Consider the following 26,121-nt stretch of genomic DNA (forward strand, 5'->3'; position numbering starts at 1 on the left):
TGGGAGAGCAGAAAATGTTTTGGTTCAGTCAGATCAGTTCAAACAGACTCACTTGCGGCTCCGCAATTTTCTTCACCTCATGTTTCTTCCTGACTGCCTAGGAAATGCACAGCCCAGTCTCTCTCCAGACTACACTCCCTATGAAGGCAGGCAGCTGGAACCAAAGAGTCATCCCTCCATTTGGTCAGGATCATGCCAGGTAGCAGAGCAAACCCGCAGCAAACATACAAGTGTCTTCTCAGTCACACTGGGTCCCACTGCCCTGCTCCCAGCCTCATTCCTCACCAGCCAGCCCTGCCACGCTACCAGCCAGCTTGTGCTTGGGCCAGCCCCACTGCCTGGGCAAGCCCAGCCACCATGGGCTTGTCCCAGACTCTTTAGTCATGTCCTGGCACTGTGGCCTCCCTCATCCTGGCCCCCTCCCATGTGCTGTGTATCCCCTTCCCACTGCTCCCCAGTGGCTCTGGTTGAAAACAATGCCACCACTCCTGGCAGCTCAGGGTTAAGGATGCTGCCAGGATGTGTCAAATCTAGACACTCATTAATTGACACTTTGGGTTTCCTTAATCTCTTGTGTCAAGTCTTGCGTGCTATAACCTTTGTCCAATACCCTGTTCAGGTTGGGCAAGAGAATTAGACATCACTTTGCCTAACTACCTTATAACATTATTTTATTTCTCATGGTGCAAATAAAGAGGCTATTTCCACTATCTGTTCAACCTAAATGTACTTATTGCTTATTCCTCCAGAATAGAATATTTCCACTGGACTACATTCAAATTAGTTCCTGTTTTAATGCTGTTCCCTGAGGTGCCCAGGGTGTCTGATAATAAATGGTGTTTCTAATAGCTCACTGTTTTTTTCCCAACATTAGAATATCATATTTGTAAATATTTTATTACTCTTACTATCAAGTTCTGCTGTGTTATTTTTTCTACAGGGCCTCTCAAAAAACAAACATGACACAAAGGTACCTTGCTGGGAAAGTTGCCCACCAAAGAGAGCACAAACATGGTTCTGTCTTCTTGGGGGTTTTTTTCAAACTATGCTGACCCATCCAACATAGAAAAACACTTGATATTATCCTCCAATACTTCACCCCTAACAGAAAATAAGAAAACTATAATTCTATTCATTTAATTATTTTCTAGTCCTAAAAACAAAATCTTTTCTAGACCAAAATCTTCTAGACCAAAAATCTTCTAGCAAAAAATGTGCAGTCCCAGAATTTTTTCAAATCACTGTGCAATGAGCTTATACACTTCCTTCTTTAGGCCTTGTTCTACACTGAAGAATTTTCAGATCAGGAAATCCCTCCAGAACTTTATTGTTCTGGATGGGTTAGCACTTTCAGTCAGCAGCTCTCTTCTTAGTTTTCCACTCTTGCTCTGAATACTAATTGTGGTCATGTTCTGCATGAAGTGCAGAACCATAGTGTTATTCCACTCAAAACTCTCAGCTATCTTACTCAGCAGGAACTGACTTTGAATGATTACAAGAAACACAGACTTTACAACTAGTCACTTTCACTATATAAGACTCTAGCTCTGCACATAAGTTGTGTTCAAACTGCCTTCTGCACTTAGAGAATGTTTGGCTTCTGCATGCATTTCAGATTTATTTTTCTCTGTGTGTGTGTCTGTGTCAGGGGGTGTGTGTGTGCATGTGTGATATAAGGTAATCAATTATGTCTCTATTTTAAGTGTGTGCAACAAATTTTCTGCCCTCTGTCCCATTCCTGAGCACTGAGGGTAGAAGCATTTGACCCAGACTGCCAGTTTGAAGCTCAAGCTTAGAGACCTCAAGTACACACTTCCTGGCTGATCTCATTGCTCATATATTGAGCTCAGACTTGGCTGGAATCTGGAATTGGAAACCAAGGGAAGGACTTGCATCTTGCTTCTGCAGACAGTTTAGACTGGATGAGCTTACGCCAAATGAAATTGCAAGCAACTCACATTCTGGCACAGTTTAATTAAGAAACTAAAGATGAAAAAATCCAACACAAATTCTCTCTGAGAAACTCTTGCCTTTTAGGCATAATTCCCAGTAACAAACTGTGCAGCCCAGGGTACAGGAACATGTGGGTTTAAAGATGTCTGCGTAGCTCTCACTGTTCTTAGCAGGAGAGCTTGTTTTCATAGGTGCAAACTGACATAAATTAAAATGATGTCATTAAGTAACTGTACTGAATATGCCATTAATTCAAGGTTAGATAGGGACGAAGGAAGCTGACTGTAAAAAATGGACAGTAGATTCCAGTTCAATTGAATCAGACCCATAAACAATCTTATCATAAACCTTACTTCATACAAAGTTCTTAAAAATATATCCACTTGTTCCTCCTTCCTTAATATCTGTATATTTTTCAACTTGTCCCAGTGTGATGAAACCATAACTCTGTGTGCATCTATGCATGTATATACTTGCTGTGTGTACATAAATATATCTGTTTGAAAAACCACACTAAGTTGAAATGCTAAACTGGACTTACCCCCCAAAGATGGACCTAGCCTTGAAAAATATTTTTTTTTCCCTAGCCTACTGTGAAACCTTTCAACTCCATGTTAGGAAATACTGATTTATATACGTTTATATCGCTCAATCTCTCCAAGCAGGTAATTCTGTAAGATGGGAACACCAGGATCTCTCAAGGGATGACCCAGTCCAGCCCTCTGCCTAAAGGTAGGATTATTAATGTTTCTCTCATTTTTCACAGGTCGTTATCTAACCTGTACTTTCAGACCATTAACAATGCCAGCTGAACCAATCTGCCCTCCCTGATGTTCAAATTTTCTTCCTTTGTATTTAACCTGAAACTTTCTTGCAGAGTGTGGGACCCTGAGTTATCATACAGACATTGGCATCACAGCATTTCTTTTTCCTTGCAAGAGCCTGTTATTGCATTGTATCACTCTCCTTCACACAGTTTTCTAGATGACATTAAAAAACATTCAGTATTACTTCATTTTTCTAAAACTTTCTTGTTGCTTTCCATTCCAGGTGCCCTTCAGCTAGGATACACTTCTTGGAATGCAACACAACTAAATGCAGATATAGAAGTTTATGAAAAATTAATGAACTTTAATTTTTAGCCCTCTATTAAGAGTAGTAGTTTAGTATTCTTCTGATAGACAATGTATTTTCAGTTACATAAATACCTAGTTTAGAGTTTTACATCAGAACTGAAGTATGGATAAATACTACAAGTAGGTAAAAATGTGATTTTTAGCAGGGCTTTGAATCATATAGAACTTCAGAGTCAGACCAAGTAAGAATGTCACAATTAGACTATATGATCAACTATAAACTTGAATTTAGACTATAGGGAAATGCTATTGGCTTAATTAACTGTGCCAATTCTAATAACAATTCTGTGTTTTTCTGCTTTCCTTCTACTAATACCTAAATACATCATAGAATAGTTTAAATTTGAAGGGACATATAAAGGTCAACTGGTCCAACTTCTCTGTCATAAGCAAGGATGTCTTCAACTAAATCCATGTGCTCAGATCCCCATCCAACCTGGCCTTGAATGTTTCCAGGGATGGTCATCAACCAGCTCTCTGAGCAACATGATCCAGCGTTTCACAACCCTCACTGTAAAAATATCTTCCTCATATCTAGTCCAAAACTCCCCTCTTCTAGGTTAAAGCACCTTGTCTTACCACTACTGATAAAATACTTGTCCCCTTTTACTTACAAGCTCCTCCCTAGTACTGGAAGGCTGCTATAAGGTCTTCCCAGAGTCTTCTCTTCTCTGGACGGGACCAACTTTCATCTCTTAGCCTTTCCTCACTGGACAGGTTCTCCATTCCTCTCACTATTTTTGTGGCTCCTCTGGAGACACTGCCCAAGAGGTCCCTGTGCTGAGGACCCCAGAGCTGGATGCAGCACAGCAGGTGGAGTCTCATCAGACCAGAGTGGAGCAGAGCAGAGGGGCAGAATCTCCTCCCTCACCCTGCTGGCCACGCTGCTTCTGATGCAGCTCAGGACACTTCTGATGGCTTTCTGGGCTGGATGTGCACATTTCTGGGGTATATTCAGCCCCTTATCCCCCAGAATCTCCAAAACCTTATCAGCAGGGCTGCCCTCCATCTGTTCTTCCTGAAGTTTGTATCGATACTGGGATTTGCGCTGAATGAATATAAACTGCCTATAACACATGGAATAATCATTCATCAGTCCAATCATTTCATATCACTACTTAGCGTAGCAAAATGGGAAGCTCATCTACTTAATTGAAAACCTCTATCAATATTAATTTTATCCAAAAGTAAAAAAAAAAAAAATTATAAGATGAAAGTATATTCTGGAAATCATTTGCCTGTAGTCTTTATGAGCCAACTCTTTTCCTATACTTTCCCAATCGAAAAAATGCTGATACTAATGACTTTTCTCTTCTGAAAACCTTTCCTGAAGAGAAACCTTCAACATTCATCCATGTGTCATTCTGATGATGAAACAATTACATATTCAGTACAGTTTCCTCACTGAGGTTATATAAAAAAGCCCTTATCAGTTTAAAGGCAGCAGAGAGTAGTGCATACATAAATGCTGCTTTCTAAAACCTTTCCAGTCCAATAAAAGACAGCTAGAAAAAGTATACTGTGGGGTGTCTTTTACACAGGGAATGCAAGTAGGTGGGAGGCATAAAGCTGTTCCTGTTGCAAAGAGGGGAGAAGTGGTAGTGTAACCAGCAACAATTAATGCATATCATAACTGATAAGTTATGGATAAGAGAGAACATCAAGGGGAATCCAAGAAAAGTATTTTTGAATTCATTGCAGCCCTCTCATATTTCTTACAAAGCCCTGGCTTGCTGACTGTGGAGGAAAAGAAATGAGAACACTTTTTGTCTGTGTCTCTAAACCAAAAGAATTAAAGGCTTCATACAGAGGAACATTAATTTACTTTAGGTCCATTTTCATAGTTCCCACATGAGAAACAATGATGACCTCAGGGAGCCAGCAGTGCCCCCTTAGTTGTGTCTATGTTAGGTATTTGAAATATGTTGAAAATTAAAATTATAAGATTACTTCCCACTTTAAAACACGCATTGATTCTTTAAAAATATGAGCAAAATTAAAGATGAATTTAAGAAAATTACTTATGGCACAAAAAACACATTAGTATTGCCCAAATCATCATTTATGAAGAAAGGTGGTTATTTTGGCTGAGATGAAAAATTACCCTTCCACAGCAGAAGGAAAAAAATAGTTTACAGTTCAAGCTGTAAAGTTATTAAACAAGGTCTGACTGTACTAAGAAATGCACAATATATTAGAAAAGGCAATTTCTTAAATTAAATGGCAAATCAGCAAGTGGATGAAGGACTGACCTTGGATCGGGGTGGTGCTCGGATGTACCATTTACAGTCTACTGCTTCAGTTTCAGAAGCTTTTCCTTCTTTAACAATTTGTACAGATTCCACAATTCCTTCAGGTCCTCCCATCTCAAACTCACAAACTGAATAACAAAACACCAGAAAAAATGAAACCTGAACAGCAAACAAAAATGTTTTCTACAGCAGAGTATAAAGGCCTCCAAGTTAGAAAAAATCCCAAAAACAACATACCAACCTGGCAATGGTTTCAAAACGCCGAGGTCCTTAAAATCTGGATCTTAAAAACAGAGAAAGACAAAATTAGTTTTGTTCAATATCTAGGATGTTATGCTAATGTGTTCAAATTTTATAATGCACTTTAGTTATATAATTATACATATACTTATTGGAAATGGGAACTGTTTCAAAAATATGGCAACACAATAATTATTAATGCAGAAATTATTGATACCATCATACCAAGTTATTTTTTTCTGTTATGAAATCCTGCTTTTCTCTGTCTCTCTCTTTCAGAAGGGTACAAAAATATTTCTGCATTCATTAGCAAGTGAGAACATCACATAGCTAAACACATGACATTTTAATACATCAGCATAGTGAAAGCAGATAAAATTACAGATCCATTCAGAATCTTTTTGCCTATTTTGCATTTTGAAGAATAATCCTCAACTTAACTAGAGAAAGCCAAACTTAATTCTTTGTTTATGAGTACTCTGCTATCCCTACTGACCAAAAGGAGACACTTTCTTTGTCAGAAGCATCCTTTTGGTCTTATTGGAAAAAAATACCATAAGAATTACCATTAGCAGTCATTATAAAAACAAGGTAATAAGTCTAATACATGTGCCATCTTCCATCAGATAAACATGATTGTATTTACTATCTGAGAGGGCTTGTATCATGCCTTCATAGTAATACAGAGATGAAATGAGTTGGTCTTAGAACTGTGCTTCAATAGACAACCATCCATATACAAATCATCATTTCACAAAATTTGGCTCAGGTTGAAGATACTGCCCAAAACCAGAAATATGGGAGGCTAAGGCAATTAAAAAAGTGATTTCTTAGAACAGACTGGTCTTGTCTGGGAAATTTTTATCACTTGCATTGCTTTTCTACCTAAAATGAATGTTGTGCACTGTTTTTCACATTTACACATGAAACTGATCTTGTTTCAGAACTGGGTTAGTGTAGAAAGAGCTATCAATAAAAAAATGAAGAAGAGAAGCTTTGGAAGAAGGAGATGTATCAAATGAAAAAAAATTAAACTCACCACCAAGCCACAAAAACTGCTCTTTCCCTCTAGCCTTACTCAATTAGGAACAGAGAATCATAGCCAGATAATATAACAAAGTAGTCTAGTGCTGTACAAGCAAGATCAGCCATTTTAATCTAAACAGTCAGAATGTGTTGACATCAAAAACTGGAGTTGTAAGATCACTTCTTATATTACCCATCTATAACCAGGCTGCTGTTCTTCCCAAATTTCTTTTACAGTTGCACAACATAAATCATGAGTAATTACTCATGTTACAGGACTGCAAATATAGCTGAGTAGGCAATTAGTATTAATTGTTGCATATTTTTATAGATCAGTAGATAGATATGATTACCAACAACCCTAAAGGTAACAAAATATTTCAGCTAATGTACTTGGGATGCTGATATCTAGCTCTGAAAGCGAGATACTGAAAGGAAATCTGCTTTTACTTATGGTTTGAATTACGGTCCCAGTACCTCATGTAACTATTGCATTTCTTCCTTTTCCTGAGTTTGCAAGGATTACTCTGATATTCTGAAAACACTCCACCACATTAGTAAAGTACATAGGAGGAAAGAAAGGAAAAACTGTCCTGCTAGAATTTTCGCCATATGAGTTTTCATATAAATCGATGTTAGTAGCAAGAATCCAGGCTGAAGTGCAATCTAGACCATATAATTTGACCCACAAAACAGCTCTGAAAGTATGTTCTCATTAACAAAACAGTAACACTGTAACAACACATACAGAAATGCACAATCTGTTAACATTCTAGAAATATGGTAGACCTGCTCAGTTTTAAAAAATAAATTTTTTCAAGTTCTCAACATTTCAAGTCTGAAAGGGAAATAAAATCTATGACATCTGGGGTGATAACCTTGCATTAAATATTGCTATTATACCAATGCTACTATAATAAAAACAAAATCTGTAAATAAGGTATTATCATGATGCTTAAAATTCACCCATGTTTGAGCATATTTAACTAGCAAATATTTGCTTTTTAAATAGTGTCCCATTAAATGGATTAGATTTTAGCAGCTCTTCTGTATGTAATTCAATCAAATTGGTTTTCTCAGTTTGGTTGGGTCAAAACATTAATGCTATATAAACACTGACTGGCTAGATTTTCCAATAGATCAAAATCATGTTCCCATGAGGAACACCAAAGACTGGAAAACTTTTCTATGAAAAATAAGATGGATCACCCATAAGTAGAGAAAAAAAACAGAGGCAAAATAGGAAGCAATATGGAGCTGCTAGAGACAATCCAACAGAGGGTCATGAATTTTTTTTAAGGGACATATAAGGAAAAGCTGATAGAGCTGGGACAGGTCAGTCTGGAGAAGGGAAGGATCAGAGGTGATCCCACCAATGCATACAAAAACCTAATGGAGGGGCGCAAAGAAAATGAAGCCAGGCTCTTTTCAGTGGCGTGCAGTGGCAGAACAAGATGCAATGAACACACATTGAATCACAGGAGGTTCCATTGGAATATCCAGAAACACTTCTGCAGTATGAGGTGACTCAGGGCTAGCAAGGTAGCTGAGAGGTTGTGGAGTCCCTCTCCTTGGAGATACTCAATAGCTATTCAAACACCATCCTCGGCAAATAGCTTTAGGTGAGCCTGCTTGAAAAGGGGGTTGGAGAAGTCAACCTCCAGAGATACCTTCTGAGACCAGCCATTTTCTGATCCTCTGATGTTGTAATAACTAAACAATAGAATTGGATAATGGTGAAGTAGCCAGTTATCAGCCTAGACCTGTCATCTGAGGTAGTAGCAGAAGTTAGACAAATCTCTATCAAAATGCAGACCTGGTTTTGTGGAATTTGCTCTGAGTTGCAGGAACATATACAGGCAGGGTTTCAAAAAACTCCACTAGGTCTTCATGGGCAACTCTAAAGATTTTGGATGCTAGCTTTGGAATCGATATTTTCCATGAAAACCATTCTACATATCTTTATTTTTCATTTGACTGTTTCTATGCAAGTAGTCTGGCTCTTCTGAGCAGCTGGCAAACATGGAATTTAAATAGAAAAACAGGAGGCCAATTGTAAAGAGTTAGGGTACCTGACTGCAAAAAAATCTTATGGAATGAAGAAAATTGTAAAGTTAAAAAGCATTGTACATCAACTGGATTAAGTCTTCAAAAAGTATGTACATGACCTTGTTTACAAGTACACTGCAGCATCTTATGGGATTTCCCAGCAGAGGTATATCCACACAGAAATACGTTTACCCACCCATGCATGCATGTACACATGTAACACCTCACTCCACATCACTTACACAGAAAGTGAAATTGTTTAAAATTATATTTGGTGAATAATTTCTGTAAGACATAAGGAAAATGCATAAAGTTCAAGGTACTGATAGGCAACATGGTATTATGCTGGTAAGTATTATTGCAAATCAATTTTAAAAGATCATATGTTGAATTAAAATTCCATACTTATATAAAGATCATTCAACTTGTCTTCAAAGAGAGATGGCACAATGCTTTTAAAAGTAATGTTGTGATACAGAAAAATTGGAGTATTTTTACTGTTAAAAAGGCAAAATTTCCAAGAACACCTCTCACATTTTATTCATCTTTCCTTAGCTTTTCATATAAAATTCATCTGGGCACTTTCTTACCCAGAAAACTTCAAACCTGCTGCTTTCACTGATAAAAAATAATAGATATCTCACTCTGGAAGTCAAAAGATATAAGTCAACATTTTAATATCTCTTTCAGAAAATTGAAGGTTGACTTTATGTGTTCCTGATCATATTTGAACTACAGTATATTTAATCACACAATTTTTTTTTAATATCGGAAGAGCAATACATACAGTAAAGAACACAAGCTAGTGCTGTACAGTTAAAAGTCAAGAGGAAGGAAATGTGTAATACAAAATTCTGGTGCTGAATAACTTTTGAAGTATTTTTCTCTTTTCTTCCATAAATGAGAGGTGGAGGAATTATTTGATCTACTTGAATAAACTATACATTACAAAGGGCTGATGTTTAAAACCTAAGGGGGTTTTTGTCATTTGTGAATACAAAAACCTCCTTTGTAATGGATACATACAGAAAGTATTCACAATAGGTTGAAGTCTTATTTCCTAATCAGAAGTAGGGAAACTGTCCACTTTTATTCACTGATCAGACAGCTGTAGATATATCTTTTCACTTCTCTGTCTTTGACTATAAATAGGTATTCAACTCCTATCCATCAATATTTAAGTAATTTTAATACTTGCACATGCTTTTCTATCAGACAACTTATTAGAAACCTGATTTGGCATGTATATACTCATAGAAAAGTAACGAGAATTGCACTATACAGCAAACCACTAGTTATTTATTTGTAAGTTTACTAAGTCAAGTTCTTTTACAATGATTTCTGGACGCCTAAACCTGCCTTGTTCTCTTGGGGAGTGAGGTATAGTTCTCTATAAAAGCAGAGCTTGCACAGCTCAGAACAGAAATGTATGATTATTCTAAGGTATTTTATGTCATTGCCTCATAATATTTGATGACAGAGTTAAAGTAATGGAAGAAGATGGCCAAAAGATTTTAAAAGCATAAAAATCTTCTCAAAGAATTACTAATATAATTCTAAAATAGAAAATCATTTCTGTATGCAAACATTTTTTTGTGTGGGGTTCAAAGGAGACTTAGCTATTCTGCTGGGGAGAGTAAAGAAAAAGCAGTAAGAAAAAAAAATATGAAGTTAAGTTGCTATGCAAAACCCCATACATTATTTCTTATTAGCCTAAAATGAAATTTGTTCTGATGGCTCCTTTCATATTTGTAGTCTTCTTGAAACTTCCATATATATTTCTATATTTGTACTAATGATACCAAAAGGTGTTCAAAGAAAGCCTCTAGTTTGCTAGACACTGGGGAAAGTTCTGTAACAATTATGGTTGGCAATATTATGTGCTGTATTTGCTCTCTATTTTCTATGTTTTCTTTTTGAGGACAATATTGTGATCAATTGCAGCTCCTTTGAAGACTACATATTTGTAACCTAAAATAATGCTTCTCAAATTTTCCCTTCTTAACACAGTCATAAAAGAACTCAAAGTTGGTAAGTGCAAATGGAGCAGTGAACATGACTCCTGCTATTTCACCTTGAACATCTATCTGCCATTAGATCAGCAAAAAGTCATATGAGGGCAAATATTGAAATTACACAAGCTATTATCCTAAAGTTTATTTCTATAATACCTTTTTCATTTTTTATTTTTTTTTGTTTGTCGCTTTACTACTCTCAGCTCATACTTATAAAGTATTTGTTTTATGTAATTAATATGTATAGTGATTTGTAAACTAATTGTATTGCTATGGGGACCTCAGTAAAATGAGATATACTGCAAGTGTTAGCAGTAGTTGGACATTTGTATGCCATAATTAGGTGTTTCTTTGTTTCATCGCAATGTATTTAGAAATAAAAGAGACAGCATCAGAAAAAAAAAAAGAAAACAACAAAAAAAAATCCATGTCTTCGAGTAACTTTTTGCTCAGATTGGTCAAACTGAGCCGACAAGAAGCACCTGAATAAATTCTGCTGGAACAGAGCACATGATAGCAGAAGTTGCTGTTAAACTTCTGTTTTCATGCACACAGTGGCAGGCTTTGAGATTTTAGCCTGCTTGTCTCCGTTGTCTATTCTGCAAACCCTTTAAAAAGTAGGGCCTTTCTCCCTTGTAAATTTTGTCATGGATGGGAGCCATGCTGGAAAGCAAAAGGTTTAATGAGATTCCAGGTCTCAACCTCAAAGGGTGTTTCAACTCTTTGATATGTGCTCCAAAGCCCCAGAAGTGAGAAGTGCTTTTTGGAACTGTCCTAGTGACAAAGGAGAACAAGAATGGGCAGCAATGTCATACTCAGGCTGATGAGTGGAAAGAGGGAGTCCTGGAGCCTTCCTCTGTGTGGAATCATTTTTATTATGTTCAATATTTACACTAGCAGCTGAGCGCTCCAATCAGGCATTATATTCCCTTTATGCAGCATATTCTGTGTGGAAATGCAGGGAAAAATAATGTCATGATGAATATCTCAAGGGCTGCATATGCCTTCACCTGCTGGTTGCCTGAAAATATTGAAACAAGACTGACTGAGCTCAGGAGTCCACTTTATCTGAGTAATGCAGCCTTGCTGTGACAGTGCAGCTGACTTGACCGCCAGGACTGACTATCAGTCAAGGGCAGCACCTTGTCTGTGTCTCCCCAAGATAATATCCTGGAGGCTTCCTGTAATTGACTGATGGCCTCTCAACTGGGCTAGGAAGAGAGATGTGCAATGCTATAGTGGTTTTCCTGAATAATGTTAAATTCTAAGTATTCCTAGTCATGCAATTTCAGCAGGATAGTACTAAAGGCTCAGGATTTGTCTCATCATTTTTTTAATAGATGACTCCTAGCCCAGTCCAAAGAAATAACACTTTAAGTTCATGTCAGAAGACTAGGGCAAAAAATGAGCCCAAATGTTTAGGCACAGCTGAGTACCAGGCATTACTTCTGCAGACTGAACCTATGTACATATGCTTATTTCTGGCTACCACTGAGTGCAGGATATTTATGCTGTACCAGTCAGCTGGGTGGATTTCACAGGACAGAAGGATCATATAAGAATAACTTTGTGATTTAAAATAGCCTTTGTTGTTTTCATAGGAGAAATGTTTTCTCCTAGTTTTACCTCAGAACATTTAACAGAATTAATTCATTCACCGTAGTGTTTTTTTGAATAGCGACCTCTTTTACACCTCTCTTAGTTAACAGAATACACTACTTGTGCTGCTTCAAGTAGCACTGTATAACCCATTGATTACTGCACATTGTAGCACATTTCCAATTAAAAAAGAAATACAACACAGTGTTTACACCTACTAATATTCTCCTTGGGGAGCTGGCCATGCCAGTGATGGCATCTTTTTTGAAGAAAACTGCCTCTCACATGAGAAACTCAAATATCTCCCCTAGTTTCCACCTGTGAATAATTCACTTTCCACTTTTACAAGGTAGTTCTTCCACTATTTCCATTTTTTTTTTCTACTACAGACTAACAAAACACCAGGTGATCTTTTGCTAAAGCTAAGAATTTTGTCAGAGAGCACCAAAAGGGAACTGAATTGTGTTTGTAAAAACAACTGCTTGCCTAATTACCTTAATTGCTATATATCAGAAGGAGAAGAAACAGACAAAATGCTACAGAAAATAGGATTCTTAGAGTAGAAAAAAGTGAAATAGCCATAGACTGAAAAAACCCCATTCATTAGTTTACTGTGCAACTGCTAGATTTTTGAAAGTTGTTGAATGAACTATATTCTAGTACTCTCCTGTAACAAAGTCATTGTATGATTCAAAAAGTCAATGTCACAGGATGTTTTTAAAATGTATTCTGTATCCAGGGTAGAAATCTTTAGGATCAAAGGAAAAAAATCTAGGTTTTCATCCCCACTGGAACCTGAATGTTCTCTTTCTAAAGGAAAAAAATTAGGAAAAAAAAAGTAGCATATATCAAAGGAAAAGTGAAATTCATTTCTTAAACCCAATTGTCACCTCCAATTGTAATTATATATGCCCACCACAACACTTTCAGTGAACAAGAAGGGGAATTATAAAAGCCACACAGCTCAGTGAGTTGCTGAGAAATGCATATTAACACCAAGTCCCAAAAACAACTGTGGAAAGAGTAAGTTTTCTGTCCTGTCGTTTTAGAATTCATAGCAGTATGAATTTCAGTGACACCAGGTGTTTCCTTTTTCTTCTGCTACTTTTAGGAGGTTTTCTGGCTAGAAATTGTCCCTGTCAGGGAACACTGAGCTGTTGACCTCCGCAGTTTCCCCAAAGGCACAGAATTAGAAGATGTGTTTTTAAGAATTTTAGCTGCAGAGTATATTGGGGAGGGTCTTTGGAGAAATTCTAACACAACACTTTTGCTTCTTCATCTTTTTAACTGCATAGAGCAGCAGCTCTCTCTGAGGAAATGTTTCAGAAAGAACACAGCTCTGTGTTAACTGTGAATTCCCTATATAATTACCCACTTACATTACCCACAAACATGAATTTTACATTTTATTATACAAGGTAACCTTCAGATATTAAAAGGACATAAATAATACATTGGATGTAAGCAATAACCATTCCCTCTTCTCCAGTATTATGCAATTCAGCTTTTCCTGAGACTGTGGGAGGAAAAAGTTTAGACAATTTTTGGTTAATCTTGACTTTACAGCCAGGTTTTTTGGCCTTCAGTTAATTTGTTTCCTGTTGGTTATAACTCCATTACAGTGACATTCAATTTTGTTCAAATTGATTTTTTTTTTCTCCAATTTCATGCAATTAAAAGTGCCAGAGAAAGTTCAAACCACACTAAATTCCTTTTACTGACCTAGAGTTGACATAAACTGGGAGAAACAAGACAGAGGTCAGCTGTGACTTCTATTATTGTGATGTGAAAAGTCCTTTTCTCAAAAAGCTTTACTATGTAAACCAAACACAATTCATTCCAACTCTAGCCCCAAACTTTTCACTGAAATTAACAACTAAAGATTGCTTTTCATAAACACTAACATATGTTTTACTGCATGCCTGTAGGAAAAAATCAACAGGAAAATAAATTCTAAACCAGGGGGTATTTTCTTTGATCTTTTTTACTTTTTCTTTTAACAACATGCTTCTAGTGGATCCTCAGTCCTCTCTTAGTAGCATTTATGGCACATGCTCTGTGTTCACAAACTAAGTGGTTTGTCAAGACCATCACAAACAAGTGAGTCTGTGGGTAAGTGGAGATTTGGATAGAATTTTAGTAGAGTTACATTCACATCTATGAAACTCTTTTACCTCTGACTTTTCCTTTCCCCAGAAACTCCAGATTCTGTTATCCCTATATAGTGATTATATTAAGTATAGATTGGTAAATTTTTAATTCTACTATCATAACTTTAAGGTTTTAAAATTATTGTTTACATGGAATTTCACTGATTTACATTTTTTCCTCCTCTGACCAAAATCTAGCAGTCTGAAGAAGTAATTTTCTTTTCACTGGATTAATTCATAATTTTAATACTGATTCTAAAAGAAGCCACAATCTGAGGTGAATTTAGCAATTGATTGTCCTGCACTAACTGACTGGTTCAGCCCAATACAGAGAATAAATAGTGATCTTCTGCATCACATTAATGAAAAAGACTTTGTGATTCATTGAATCACAATTTGGAAAGGCAGTGTTCATAAGTCCTTATGTCTGCTTTACACAATACCCAATATTGCTATGCAAGTGGCAGAAGAGACAGAGAAAAGAACAGCAAAGTGGGTGCTGATTAGAGATTGTCTAGTTCTACCATTGATGTGGTAATATTTAGAAGGAATGAGGTCTCAGGAGAGTTTTGACTTGCAGCAGAAGCAGGTCAAAACACGATGGCCAGTCACAGCTCTCAGGATTGTTAAGCAGAGGTCAGCCGCTTACCCAACAAGTAGACAATAATTAAATTTCATTTGACCAGATCAAGTTTTTGACTGCCAAACAGCAGGATTTTTCCTAGCTTGAATTAAAAGAGTCATTTAAAGTTCTAGAGATAAAAAGAAAAAAAAAGTAAAATATAAATTAAACCTTTCATTTAAAAGTATTTGGTAAATAGTTGATCTATATTTGTGTTAAAATATCACTGATATGCAATATTCTAGAATACAAATAACTGTTTGATTGCTAAAAATTATATGTGTGGAGGATGCAGATAAAATTACAGAGCTCTAAACTATCAAATCTGATTTTTAAAATTTTAGGCAAGTATGTAATTTGTTTAAAAAAATTCTAAAATTATTTTGTAGAATTTAAGTATGGAATTCATAGTCAGTAGCTGTTAATAACGGATTGTCTAAACCTCATAATGAAATCAACATTTAGGAATAAAATATTATTAGGAAGTATTTTCTGCATTCTCTTTTAATACTTATTTTCACATAGACTTGAGAAATGAGCTACAGGAAAATAAAGAGAAAAAACCCAAAAGAAAACAAGAGAAGTATAATACAATCTTTTGTTAACCCACATACTGCAACCAGCAGATTTGATAACATTGTCTCTTGAGCTTCAACTATCAGATAACATCTGGCAAATGATGCATGTAAGTCCTGTTACACAACATCTTCTGGCTTCTCAGTGTCATCTAGGGGACTGATATGTGACTGGAATTACACATTTCACACTGCCTGCTTCTGTCATGCTAGTACAAAATTGTAACAATGGATGTGTCACAAAAACGAGTTTATTTATTCATGAATTCTCAAAAAATCCATTGCAATTCCCTTTTTATCATCTTATTCATGACTCAAGAAAACTTTCTTAACAGAAATTGCTGGACATTACACAGGCTTTTGACATACAAGTATTCAAATAGATTTTTGCAACTCTAATTTGTAGTGACCTCTGGAGCAATATTTTGGAGGGGTTGATCAAAAGTATTTGCTTACTTATTTTCACAATTTTACTTTTAATGTATTGCCTTCAATGGTATCCTTAATTGTTTTGTAAATGTCATCACCCTACATATTAAAAGATAAAAATTAATTGGAAGTACATTTTTTCACTGTGTATTCCAAAATATTTATTTCTCATCGACATTAAAACTTCCTCTACGAACCTATTTGAGGAAACCACAATGTCAGGCATTCATCTCCCTAGTGAATTACAGACTACACTGGGATCATGTAAAGAATGTACATTTGAAATAATCAAGATGATGTTTCAGAAGAAGATTATTATTATTATATAATAACATAATTTTCTCTTTCAAAAAACTATCCATAATTACTGGTCCAATTTTATTTTAAAAAAGACCCTTTGACAGTGGATGCACAAACAAAAGCTGTAGTGGGAATGTGGTAAAAAATACACTGGAAATTTATTTTATATTTCAAATTTTAAATCCAAGGAGTGGGACCAGTACTCACTGCAAATGATTGCAGAACTTGTATCACTTCATTTTACAACTTGTAAATCTGACTGACCAAGTGAGTTGGAAAAAAAAAGCTTATCTGAAATAATTATGTTCTAAGCAGAAGATGATTGAAGAAAATAATTTCATTTCAGACAATTCCAGAGTAGCTTTTTTAGGGACAAGGGTATCTAGAGGAAGAATAGTACAGGAAGACAGAAAAATCATTAATCATGATTTTCTAATTCCAACAAAAGCTCAGCTTACTGTAACAGAATATTAAAAAAAAGAAAAGGAAAAGCTGAGTAAGTTGAACCTATTTAAGGCTATATTAGTTTGATACTGATCAAATGGAGAAATGCTGAATTGATATAGGTCTACCACAAAATTTGTGTGAAGGTAGAAAACTAGTTTTAATTCATGAAAAGAGTTGAAGAAATGGTAGTTTTGCTCTCCAAAACTTACAGATATTTAATTTTTGCTTGGTTCCCTAGATAGAAAGGTAGAGGACAGTCTTTAAACATACTTACTTTTAAGTAAGAACCCAAGCCTAGAGATTGCCTGGATTTAGGCACATGCTTATATGTAGGCTTCCTGAAATTCTTTGCTAAATTGAGACTAGATTTAGTGGCTTGTCAGTGCAGCATTTGAGTATAGTAAGCTTAAGCAACTGTTCTTTGGAATTATCCTTGGGCATATCAGAAAGTAATTTCAGAGATTTTTGATGGATTACAGTGTTAAATTATGGTAGCTGTTATTTTTATTTGGCCTGAGGACCCTTATGAAATAAACAGGTTTTGCAGAGAAAAAAATCAGGACACCTATCATTTGGATTTGTCACAAAAAAAAAAAAGTGCAAATTGAAAATATGTACGCATTGAACATAAATTGAACAAAAAAAAAATCATTTGTTGATTTTCCCAAACAAAAGATTAAGTATATCTCTATCCAATGTGAATTAATAGTATAAGGGAATAAAAACTTGCTTAATCTATTCATTATTTACAAACATTAAACAACACCCACAATGAGCAGGTGACTCTTGCATGAACCCAACTATATTAAAAATTGAATCCTTTTAAAATAAGACTTAAGAAAAATTAGCTTCTCTCTACCTCAATTTGTCATGATCATTTTTAGGACAGCACACCTTGTTGTACAGATGTCATTAGACAAAGTTTTGATGGGAGGTTTGTTTATATCTCCTCAGTGTATGCATAAGATGAAAGTATATATTGTGAAAGGAAGCTGTCAGAAGGTTGAGATAGGCTATAATTGTACAGAGAGAGAGAGAAGGTGTAAAAAAGAGGAAAAAACAAATCAGACTAAGTCAGGATGTTCATAAGCTTGATTCAGAGCCTTGATTTTCTAGGAGTTTTGTGTCTAGTAATAGATATATTGGCCAGATTTAACCATAGAGATGACACCTACTTCTCACAGAAATCATTGTATGTTCTGTTTCTCACATGAAAAAGGTTTTACATGATAGTATTTCCCTACCCCATGACAGCAGTATTATGCTAAAGATTACAGACTCTTCAATATCTTAGCACATAATAGGGGAAAAAAAGAACATGGATCAGATGCTCTAATGGGCAAGGTAACTTTATTTGCAAAATATTCAAAACAAAATTTGTGTCAAAGTTGAATGAAGCATGATCTTATTTTTAGACCTGACCATCAAAGAAGCTCAAGTGTGATATCTGAAATAAAAGTATTACAGAGCCTGCATTGCTCAACAGGACAGTAAACAAATCAAGATAGATCTCAGCCATCAATATGGAAAAAGATATATTAAGATGACAACAAACATCTATTAGAACTACAAATATGCAAATAATATTCAATGGAATCCACCTCAGTACTGGCAGGAAAAAGAGATTTTCTGGATTGTCCTCTTTACAAAAATATGAGTACTCTCCTTGGAAAATGATCCAAAGCTAACCAATAGATGAGTGTACATAAAAATGACAGAGGATTTGCTTCTTATCTGACACATTTCATTGTTCACTAAACATTGCATTCTGCCAAAATATTCAGTTCTAGAAACAGAAACATGACTCAGTTTTGCAAAGACTTAAGTTTGAAAAGCTACTAATTATGGGGCAAGAAGCCTGTTTATTAGTTACAGGGAACTGAGAGACTTCTAACAAGAGTTTGTATATATTTCTTTAAGGAGAATTAGTTAGAAGCACTATACAAACAGTAAAAAATCTGTTAAGGAAAGGTAAGTATCTCGATAAAGTTCACTATTTATTGCTGCTAGAATTGAGAAATGCTCCATCAAATAAATTAGACAATAACTAGAAATCTACAATCACAGTTACTTGAACCTATGCAAAAAGATGACGGAAAAGAAATTATATAAACATGGGTGTTACCTAATATATACTGACAGCTAAAGAATCAAACCTGTCACAACTGAATGGCCATACTAAAAAAATAGTTTTTCTGCCCAGACAGATGGGGCGCATTCAGACTGATTAGACAAAAACACTGGGGCAATTGCTAAGATTTATTGCCTATACCAGTAATACATTATAAACCTGTAGATACAATGCATAAAGGATAAATTTGAACAGATTGAGAGAAATATTAGTGAAGAAAAAAAATTCCTTCAATGTCAGCAGAATCTCTCCAGATATCACATGTCCAAGGTCCCTAAGAGAAACTATTACAGACAACGGAGTTGTCAGGAGGAGACCACAATACAACCACCCTGGAGTGCATCCCAATATGAGCTATTAGAAAATCTGCCAGATGAGAAAATCAGGTGACCTGGAAGAGCTTTGAAGAGTAATCAAAAACTCCTTATTCATTACATATGAGACAAGTTTCCTTTTTTTCCCCTGAAGAAGTAAGTGCTATAATGTTTGAATGAGAACTACCAAGTTACACAACAACAAGCTTTGGAGGTTCTGGAGGACGACTACCCAGGCTTTCTGTTCAGCACAAATTCCATATTACCCTCCCTGAGCTGCCATTTCCAAGGGCTTCACAAATGTTACAGAGAAATCAAGAATTAATAGGGAAAACAAATTTCCAGGGCCTGCTGGTTGTTTCCTCATTTTATAAATGTTTAAAGCAAAGGGTAGTTAGTTTATATCAGACCTAAGGTTAAGCTAACTCAGCATAGTATTTACATGAAGTCAAAAGTTTATCCTTAGGGTAAAGAGGATAAGAAAAAGACCACATTTAAGTAAAATCCTCTGCTGCTTCTAAGATTTAGATTTAATTGTTTTGTAACAAGTAATAATATAAACTATTTATAGAATGACAACGGTATTATAAAAATGCAGCTTACACTAAAAACATTGGTTTTCTAGGACTAATTTTCAATATACATCTAAGCTTCCTAAAGATCCCTCACAGGTACTCCAAAAAACACTGATGTTTTGTCAGAAAAATGAGGCCCCTCTGAAAAGAATATTTATCATTGCAACATCATAATCACCATTATTGGTGAGGTCACCTACAAATGAAGAAAGGTGTTTCCTATGGAGGTAGAATAGAATTATTTGTACCTGTACTGCTGTAGAATATCCAATTAAACATTCTGTAGAAGTCCATGTCCAGCCTATTATGGAATGAATACAGAGAAGGGATTTTTGTAGAGAACACTGATGGGTGCACTGACGTCAGGGGAAGCAGTAAGTGTCCCTAGTTAAGCTGTCATTTTTCTTTACTCCAGTGCTAGAAATACTTAAAACTGTATCTCATATGTCTCTTGCTCTTGTTTTTACATCAAAGTTCAATGGTGTAGGGATTTAAGTGTTCAACTTCCTTCTGTTGGTAATATGAAACTCCCAGGACATAGGGATTTCTAAACTAGGAAGTTCTGTATTTCCCTTTTGGGTATTGTTGAAAGAAACATAAAACTATGAGATGGCAAGACTTAATAAGAGATCTGAGAACCTCATGAGACCTTTCAGATACTCATTTGCTCCACATAAGGAATTATTTTACACTTGAAATTTAACAGAAACATGTGATCATGATTTTCAATGTAATGCATCATCCTACTTGAGAGAAATTCCTTCCCTTTCCCAAGACCAGACGCCCTAATGCCTTGTGAACAACAATGAAGTGCCTGACTCTTATGAAGTGCACTTGTAGAAGCACAACAAAAGTTCATAACACCAGGAAGCTGTTCATAGCAATTTGAAAGGGCTGGGAAGTTATGTGTCAATAAATAAAACAGATTCACACTTCCCCAGGTTTTTTTGACATCACGTGGTTCTGTCTCAAAAGTTTAGATGAAGTTATAAAGAGTAATTTCTCATCTTCCAAACCAACTCTGATCCCAAAAGAAAAACATTGTCTGGTTCAAGGTTAAATGGCTCTGGCATTGTTTGTTGGTTCTCAAAAAGCTTAACTGTATTTCAAGTTGCTAAAAAGTGATTGTCATAGCTGATACTAAATTAGAAGTCATCAGACCAGGTTCAGAAGAGTAAACAAGAAAGTATAAGTGACTTATCTCACATGGATATTCAGCTATTCCAGGTGCCTGGGAAATATCCCTTGCTTAAACACATTCAAGGCAGGAGATGGACATTAGATGACAAAATCATTTGATAATATTTTAGCTAAGTTTTTTTTTAGAATTGTGATTGAATTTAATAAATTCTCATTAAATTCTTCATGAGTTCTAAAATATACAAATTCCCCCACAAGGAGAAATTTGGGTTGTTTTTATATTTTTCCCTCAAGATAGATGACATAATTAATCTATTTCTCTGACATTCACTGTAATGGGAATGTAAATGTACTGTTACTCCAGTTAGAAAGTGTTTCATATTCCACTTTTGGGACACAAGAGTACAAATCTTTTTTTTTGTTTTCCATTATCAGGCAGTTGAATAGAAAACATTGCTGACTGACGTTTATATTAATGAGGCTAAATAAAAACACAGATGGCTTCTACTAAGTGAAGGAACTGAAAGTAATGATGTGCTATCTTAAGCCACTGTCCTGCAAAATCAGGGACCAGGATAAACAGAAATCTGATTATTCTAGCTGAGCAAGAAAGCCCAGATAAACACAGCCTCTCTCTGCCTGAATTCTTGTCTGTACTAGAAAAAAGAAAAAAAAAGATTCTTTTAAAAGAAGAGTTGTCAATAGTTTGAAGTAGTACTTGGATTTTTCTACACAAAACAGTGATTCAACACCACTTTGGAAGATAATCTTGAGATGAAACTTTTTAGAAAAAATGAGTGTAATAGATTGAGTCAAAGAACCCAGAGCTATGAAATGAAATTTCAGGTGTAGGCCTTTCAGTGGCCCAAAGAATGACAAAACAAGAGCAAGGATGAAATATCCTTGTGTCATATGTTTTTCACTAGCCAATCAATATTTTATTCAAAGTGAACCAGCAGGACCTGAAAATATTGTAGTCTGATATGTGTTTCTCTCATACATCAGATTTCCTTAAAAAGAAGCTACCCAACAAAAAGTTTGTATACATTTATGAGGGTTCAATAGGTTCAGATAGTTCCATTTTGAAATGAAAACAAATAATCAGAATTTTAACATAAAAAATAAAATTATAATAGTATATAAAAATTAAAGCAGTTTTATTTGTTTATAAACTCTCATGTATGCAAAATGGTTGAAAATTTACATAAAAATGCATCTGATTATTATTGATATTAGCTGAAATTATGCAAAAGATGAATACTTTTTCCCTTAGCTCAGAGTTTTGACTTTGAAAATAGTCAATTTTACCATGCGTACAACTTCATTCATCTACGTGTCTCTTAACACTATAATTTAGGAATGACAAAAATGAAAGCCTAAATTATTCTTTTAATAAGGAACTTTTTGCAAAACCTTCAGTAGTTTTACCAGTTTTTTGGGTGTGTTCATGTTGGCTATGTGTGTAGCTCTGATTTTATTGCTAAAGTTTTTTCTTCTGCAGGATCTCTCATTTTTAGAGTACTGAAAAGACCTCTGAAAAACGGTTTATTTAAATGAAAAAGAATGTATAGCAAAAGGGTTACATTTGTTTCTGAAACCACAATCCGTACTAGACTTTTGTCTTCATGGATGGATTTCCAACCATTTCAGTGCCAAGGAGTCAAAGAAATTATTCTACAGAAAAGTTGTTGTAATTGCAAATTATTAGTCTATCCCTTAGGATTTTTATATATAATTTCTTTTTATAGGACTTAGTCCAAACTAGATTTTAAATGCCTTAGGTGCAGGACTCTTTCCATTTGCACAAACTAATAGATATTCATTTCAGCATTTTTCATTATATCCTAGCTGATCTTTTTTTCAACTTCATCCAGTTACCTGTTTTTATACACCCTGGAGATATTGTAAATAATTTCTTTCCCTGTTTCTCCAGGTACCATTCAAAAAACAATAAACAGTTGCAGCTTAAATTTAGTCAAATTTACTTTTTATTTTTTGAATCTTGGCACACACCCACATGTTTAACATCATGTGTCTTGATTCTCTCATTAGGATCTCAAATGCAAAAGAGGCAGATGAGAGACATGTCAGGGGCAGATGGGGACCCTCAAAGATTGTTGATACTCAAGAAATAACTGCGTTGTCTCTGGAGGAAAAACCTCCTCTGCAGGTTGCAGTTAGGAAGAGTGTCCTGCTTTCGACAAGAGAATTGAGTGGCAACAAAAACCACATCTCCCCTGAGCATTCAGCTGCTTGAGACAGCAACAGTTTCCAAATGAGTCTTTGCTTTGGATCATTTTCTTCAAGTTCTTTAAAGAGAAGTTAGCTGAAAATTTTCTTCTGATCTCTCGGTTGTTCATAATTTAATTTTTTTAATTGTCACTTAAGCTGGTTGTAGGTGGTTTAGGTGATAATTTCTATATTGGAGTCCTCTCTATGCTACTCTGCTATGCTCTGGAGTGGAATCCTCTCTCTGCTACTCTCTTGTACAATCTCAAAAGCCATCATTCTGTTTTATGGGTTGGCAGGAGCCCCTCCCAGTGCACACCTATGGACAATAGATCGCAAAATGTCATGCCTCATCCATGTCTGCATAATAAAAGACTGCCCAAGTAATAATGTGGAATGTGAAGTTCATCCTCTTATTGGTGATCAAGGAGGCAGCAGTGCTGTTTTGCACTTGTCAGATTAATTATATTCTCATTTTGGCCAGTATTCTGAGAAACTCTACTACTTGCAGAGCTTCCATTGAAATCTATGGAGGGGAAAAAAGCAAAGAATCAAGGAGGAAAAAAGATATAGCTATTCCATCTGAAGTCTAGAATAATTTATGCTGCTGTACTAATTTACCAGCATTGATCTTTGTGTAGAAATTCTCCTTACATCAGTTAAAAAGGAATAAAAGGAATGAGGATAAAACATGGTCCATGAAATTGTCTTTTACTTGAGATTTTTTAGACAGACTAAGTTGGAGATTTTGCTATTAATATCTTTTCAGAATGCACAACTCTTTGGAAAAAAAAAAGTAAAGAGATATAAAGGAGAGGACTTATGGCACAGGGCAAGGCAATAGCAAAAGCCCACAGACCCATGCTAAATAAGAGATAAAAATTTAAATCTCTTTTCAGAGTGGATATGCATGGTTATAAAAAAATTTTGTCTATTGTCTTTGAATTTACAACAGGTACATATACCTGGCTATCAGATAATTTGCTACAGAAATTCTCTTTTCTGTTTCTGTTTGAACCTTCTATATATGTTTAGCCACTGAAAAACAGTATCATGGACTTGAAAGAAAATTTTACTATGCTGGTTATTTTTATAAGTATTTTCCTTGAATTACAGAAAGAAAACCAAAAAGAAGAACAACACAGAGCCTGTAGACCTGCCACCTTCTATGATGCTACTGTAATAATTAAGGAAGAATTTTGGGTCTGCTAATTTTAGGCAGTATTCTAGAGAACATTGTTCAACCTAACACAACAATTTAGCGGAAAAAATAGTGACATAATTGACAAAATTACATAATAATTACAGTGCTTTAGAGTCAGCTATACTAAAGCATGACTCATCACTCAGTACCTAAGAAGTCATAGAACTACGTCACATCCAGCAGTGCAGTTGCAGTGCAGTATAGTGGAGCTGCAGCCAAAGAAGAAATTTAAAATTGACAATCTTTTGTTAACAAGTGGGGGAGTCAGGGGAATTAATGGAAGTTTGACTATGAATTTTGTTTTACTTTAATTAATTAAACAGCGACAAGGAATACTTGTACACTTGCAATTAAGATTTACAGCCTTTTAAGAAAAATATTTAATGCATGTTACTATTTGAACCTCACACATCCTGTAGTAATACTTGTAATAGTTTGCTTTATTGAGGAAGAAGAACAATTCCACTCCTCAGCTGGGGAAATAATTGGTGAAGTGGAAAAGCGATGATGGAATTTTCTGAGATAATTACATTTTTTTATTAGAATACTTTATCGATTATCTTTTTGAAAGAAAAGCTGTACAGTGTAACAGCCAAGCATAAAACACTATACTTCCCATGAAACCTTTTGAATGACCTTCTGTAATAGCATTCACTTGAAAATAATACTTTTAAAAACTGCAGAATCTGAAAATCTTTCCTTGAATAAGCCTTATTTTTTATGCAAAAGATACATATGACTTTTATCAAGTTCCTATATATTAATACCTTCCTTGACAATAAACTAAGCCCCAGCTAAAGATATTATTCAACAGCAAGATTATATATCATTAGAAAAGTTACAGTGATAAGTTTTTTCTATTAAAAATGTGGTGGTTTGTACTTACCAGGTGTAAAATTATACCGAGCAGAAAACCCAATAGATTCCAGTTCAGCATCAGCAAAAAATTTAATCCACAGGAATCTGCCACTGGATTTTATCATAGGTGGATTTTGCTGTCCACAGAAACGTCCAAGGATTGGGGAAAAGCCAAAAGGTCCATCTCGTACTTCTATGTGGTCAAATTTACACTCCCAAGAAGGCTCTATGGAATATTTTTCATCAAAGTGTAGTTCAATGCATTGTCTAGGAGCAGCTAGAAACAAAAAAGAAAATTATCTTATTATTTTCTAACCCTTCAAAACTAAAAACTGAAAAAATTAAATATATCAATGTCATATGGATCCTAAAATTTTGCTTAAAAACTTGTTTGAAAATTAGTACATCTATATTTTTTATAGATTTTACACTGTCAGTTTATTTGTCTGTTGTTCTCCTTTAAAAAAAAATATTCTTGACAACAGTGTTTAGTAAAGTTAAGAGAGAGATATCTATGATGAACAGAAAAATATAGCCAGGAACAATTTCTTCAAATATAAAAGAAAAAATGTTTCTAAGAAACATATATTTAGAAAAATTTTTTTTTTCTCTTATATTTTGGGGAGGGGTGTTAATCAGAATACTTTTTTTATACCTAGTACTGAGAAAGATAATGAAGAAAAGGCTGATCAGAATTGTGCTACAGTAAGGACAGATTATCTTCCTATAAGTATTGCAGTCAATGCAAACTGGAGTGCAATTGCTTATACTCAGAATTACTTCTCATTGGAAACATAAGAACAAATGCAGTGAATTCTCACTTAAGAAAGAAGGATAAGGATCCTGGATAAGGATGAAAATAGAAGAGTAAATGATA

The 26,121-nt window shown here is 35.2% G+C and overlaps 1 protein-coding gene across 3 annotated transcripts in view; it reads right to left on the reverse strand.

Annotated features, from left to right (window-relative positions):
* The window catches only part of NETO1 (neuropilin and tolloid like 1), a gene marked incomplete at its 3' end in the record, with an annotated part of 61,595 nt that overhangs the window by 22,549 nt on the left and 12,925 nt on the right, over positions 1–26,121 (reverse strand). For 2 of the 3 annotated variants that reach the window (XM_084204952.1, XM_084204953.1), the window contains exons 4-6: positions 25,273–25,521; positions 5,583–5,624; positions 5,342–5,469 (exon numbers count right to left, since the gene is read on the reverse strand). In XM_084204952.1, coding sequence (XP_084061078.1) covers positions 5,342–5,469; positions 5,583–5,624; positions 25,273–25,521 — 419 coding nt within the window. Of the gene's footprint in view, positions 1–5,341; positions 5,492–5,574; positions 5,625–25,272; positions 25,522–26,121 lie in introns of all 3 variants that reach the window. The other variant, XM_084204951.1, reaches the window with a different exon arrangement.

The sequence above is a fragment of the Fringilla coelebs genome (assembly GCF_963513975.1).
Source record: "Fringilla coelebs genome assembly, chromosome: 1".
NCBI classification, from domain to species: domain Eukaryota; kingdom Metazoa; phylum Chordata; class Aves; order Passeriformes; family Fringillidae; genus Fringilla; species Fringilla coelebs.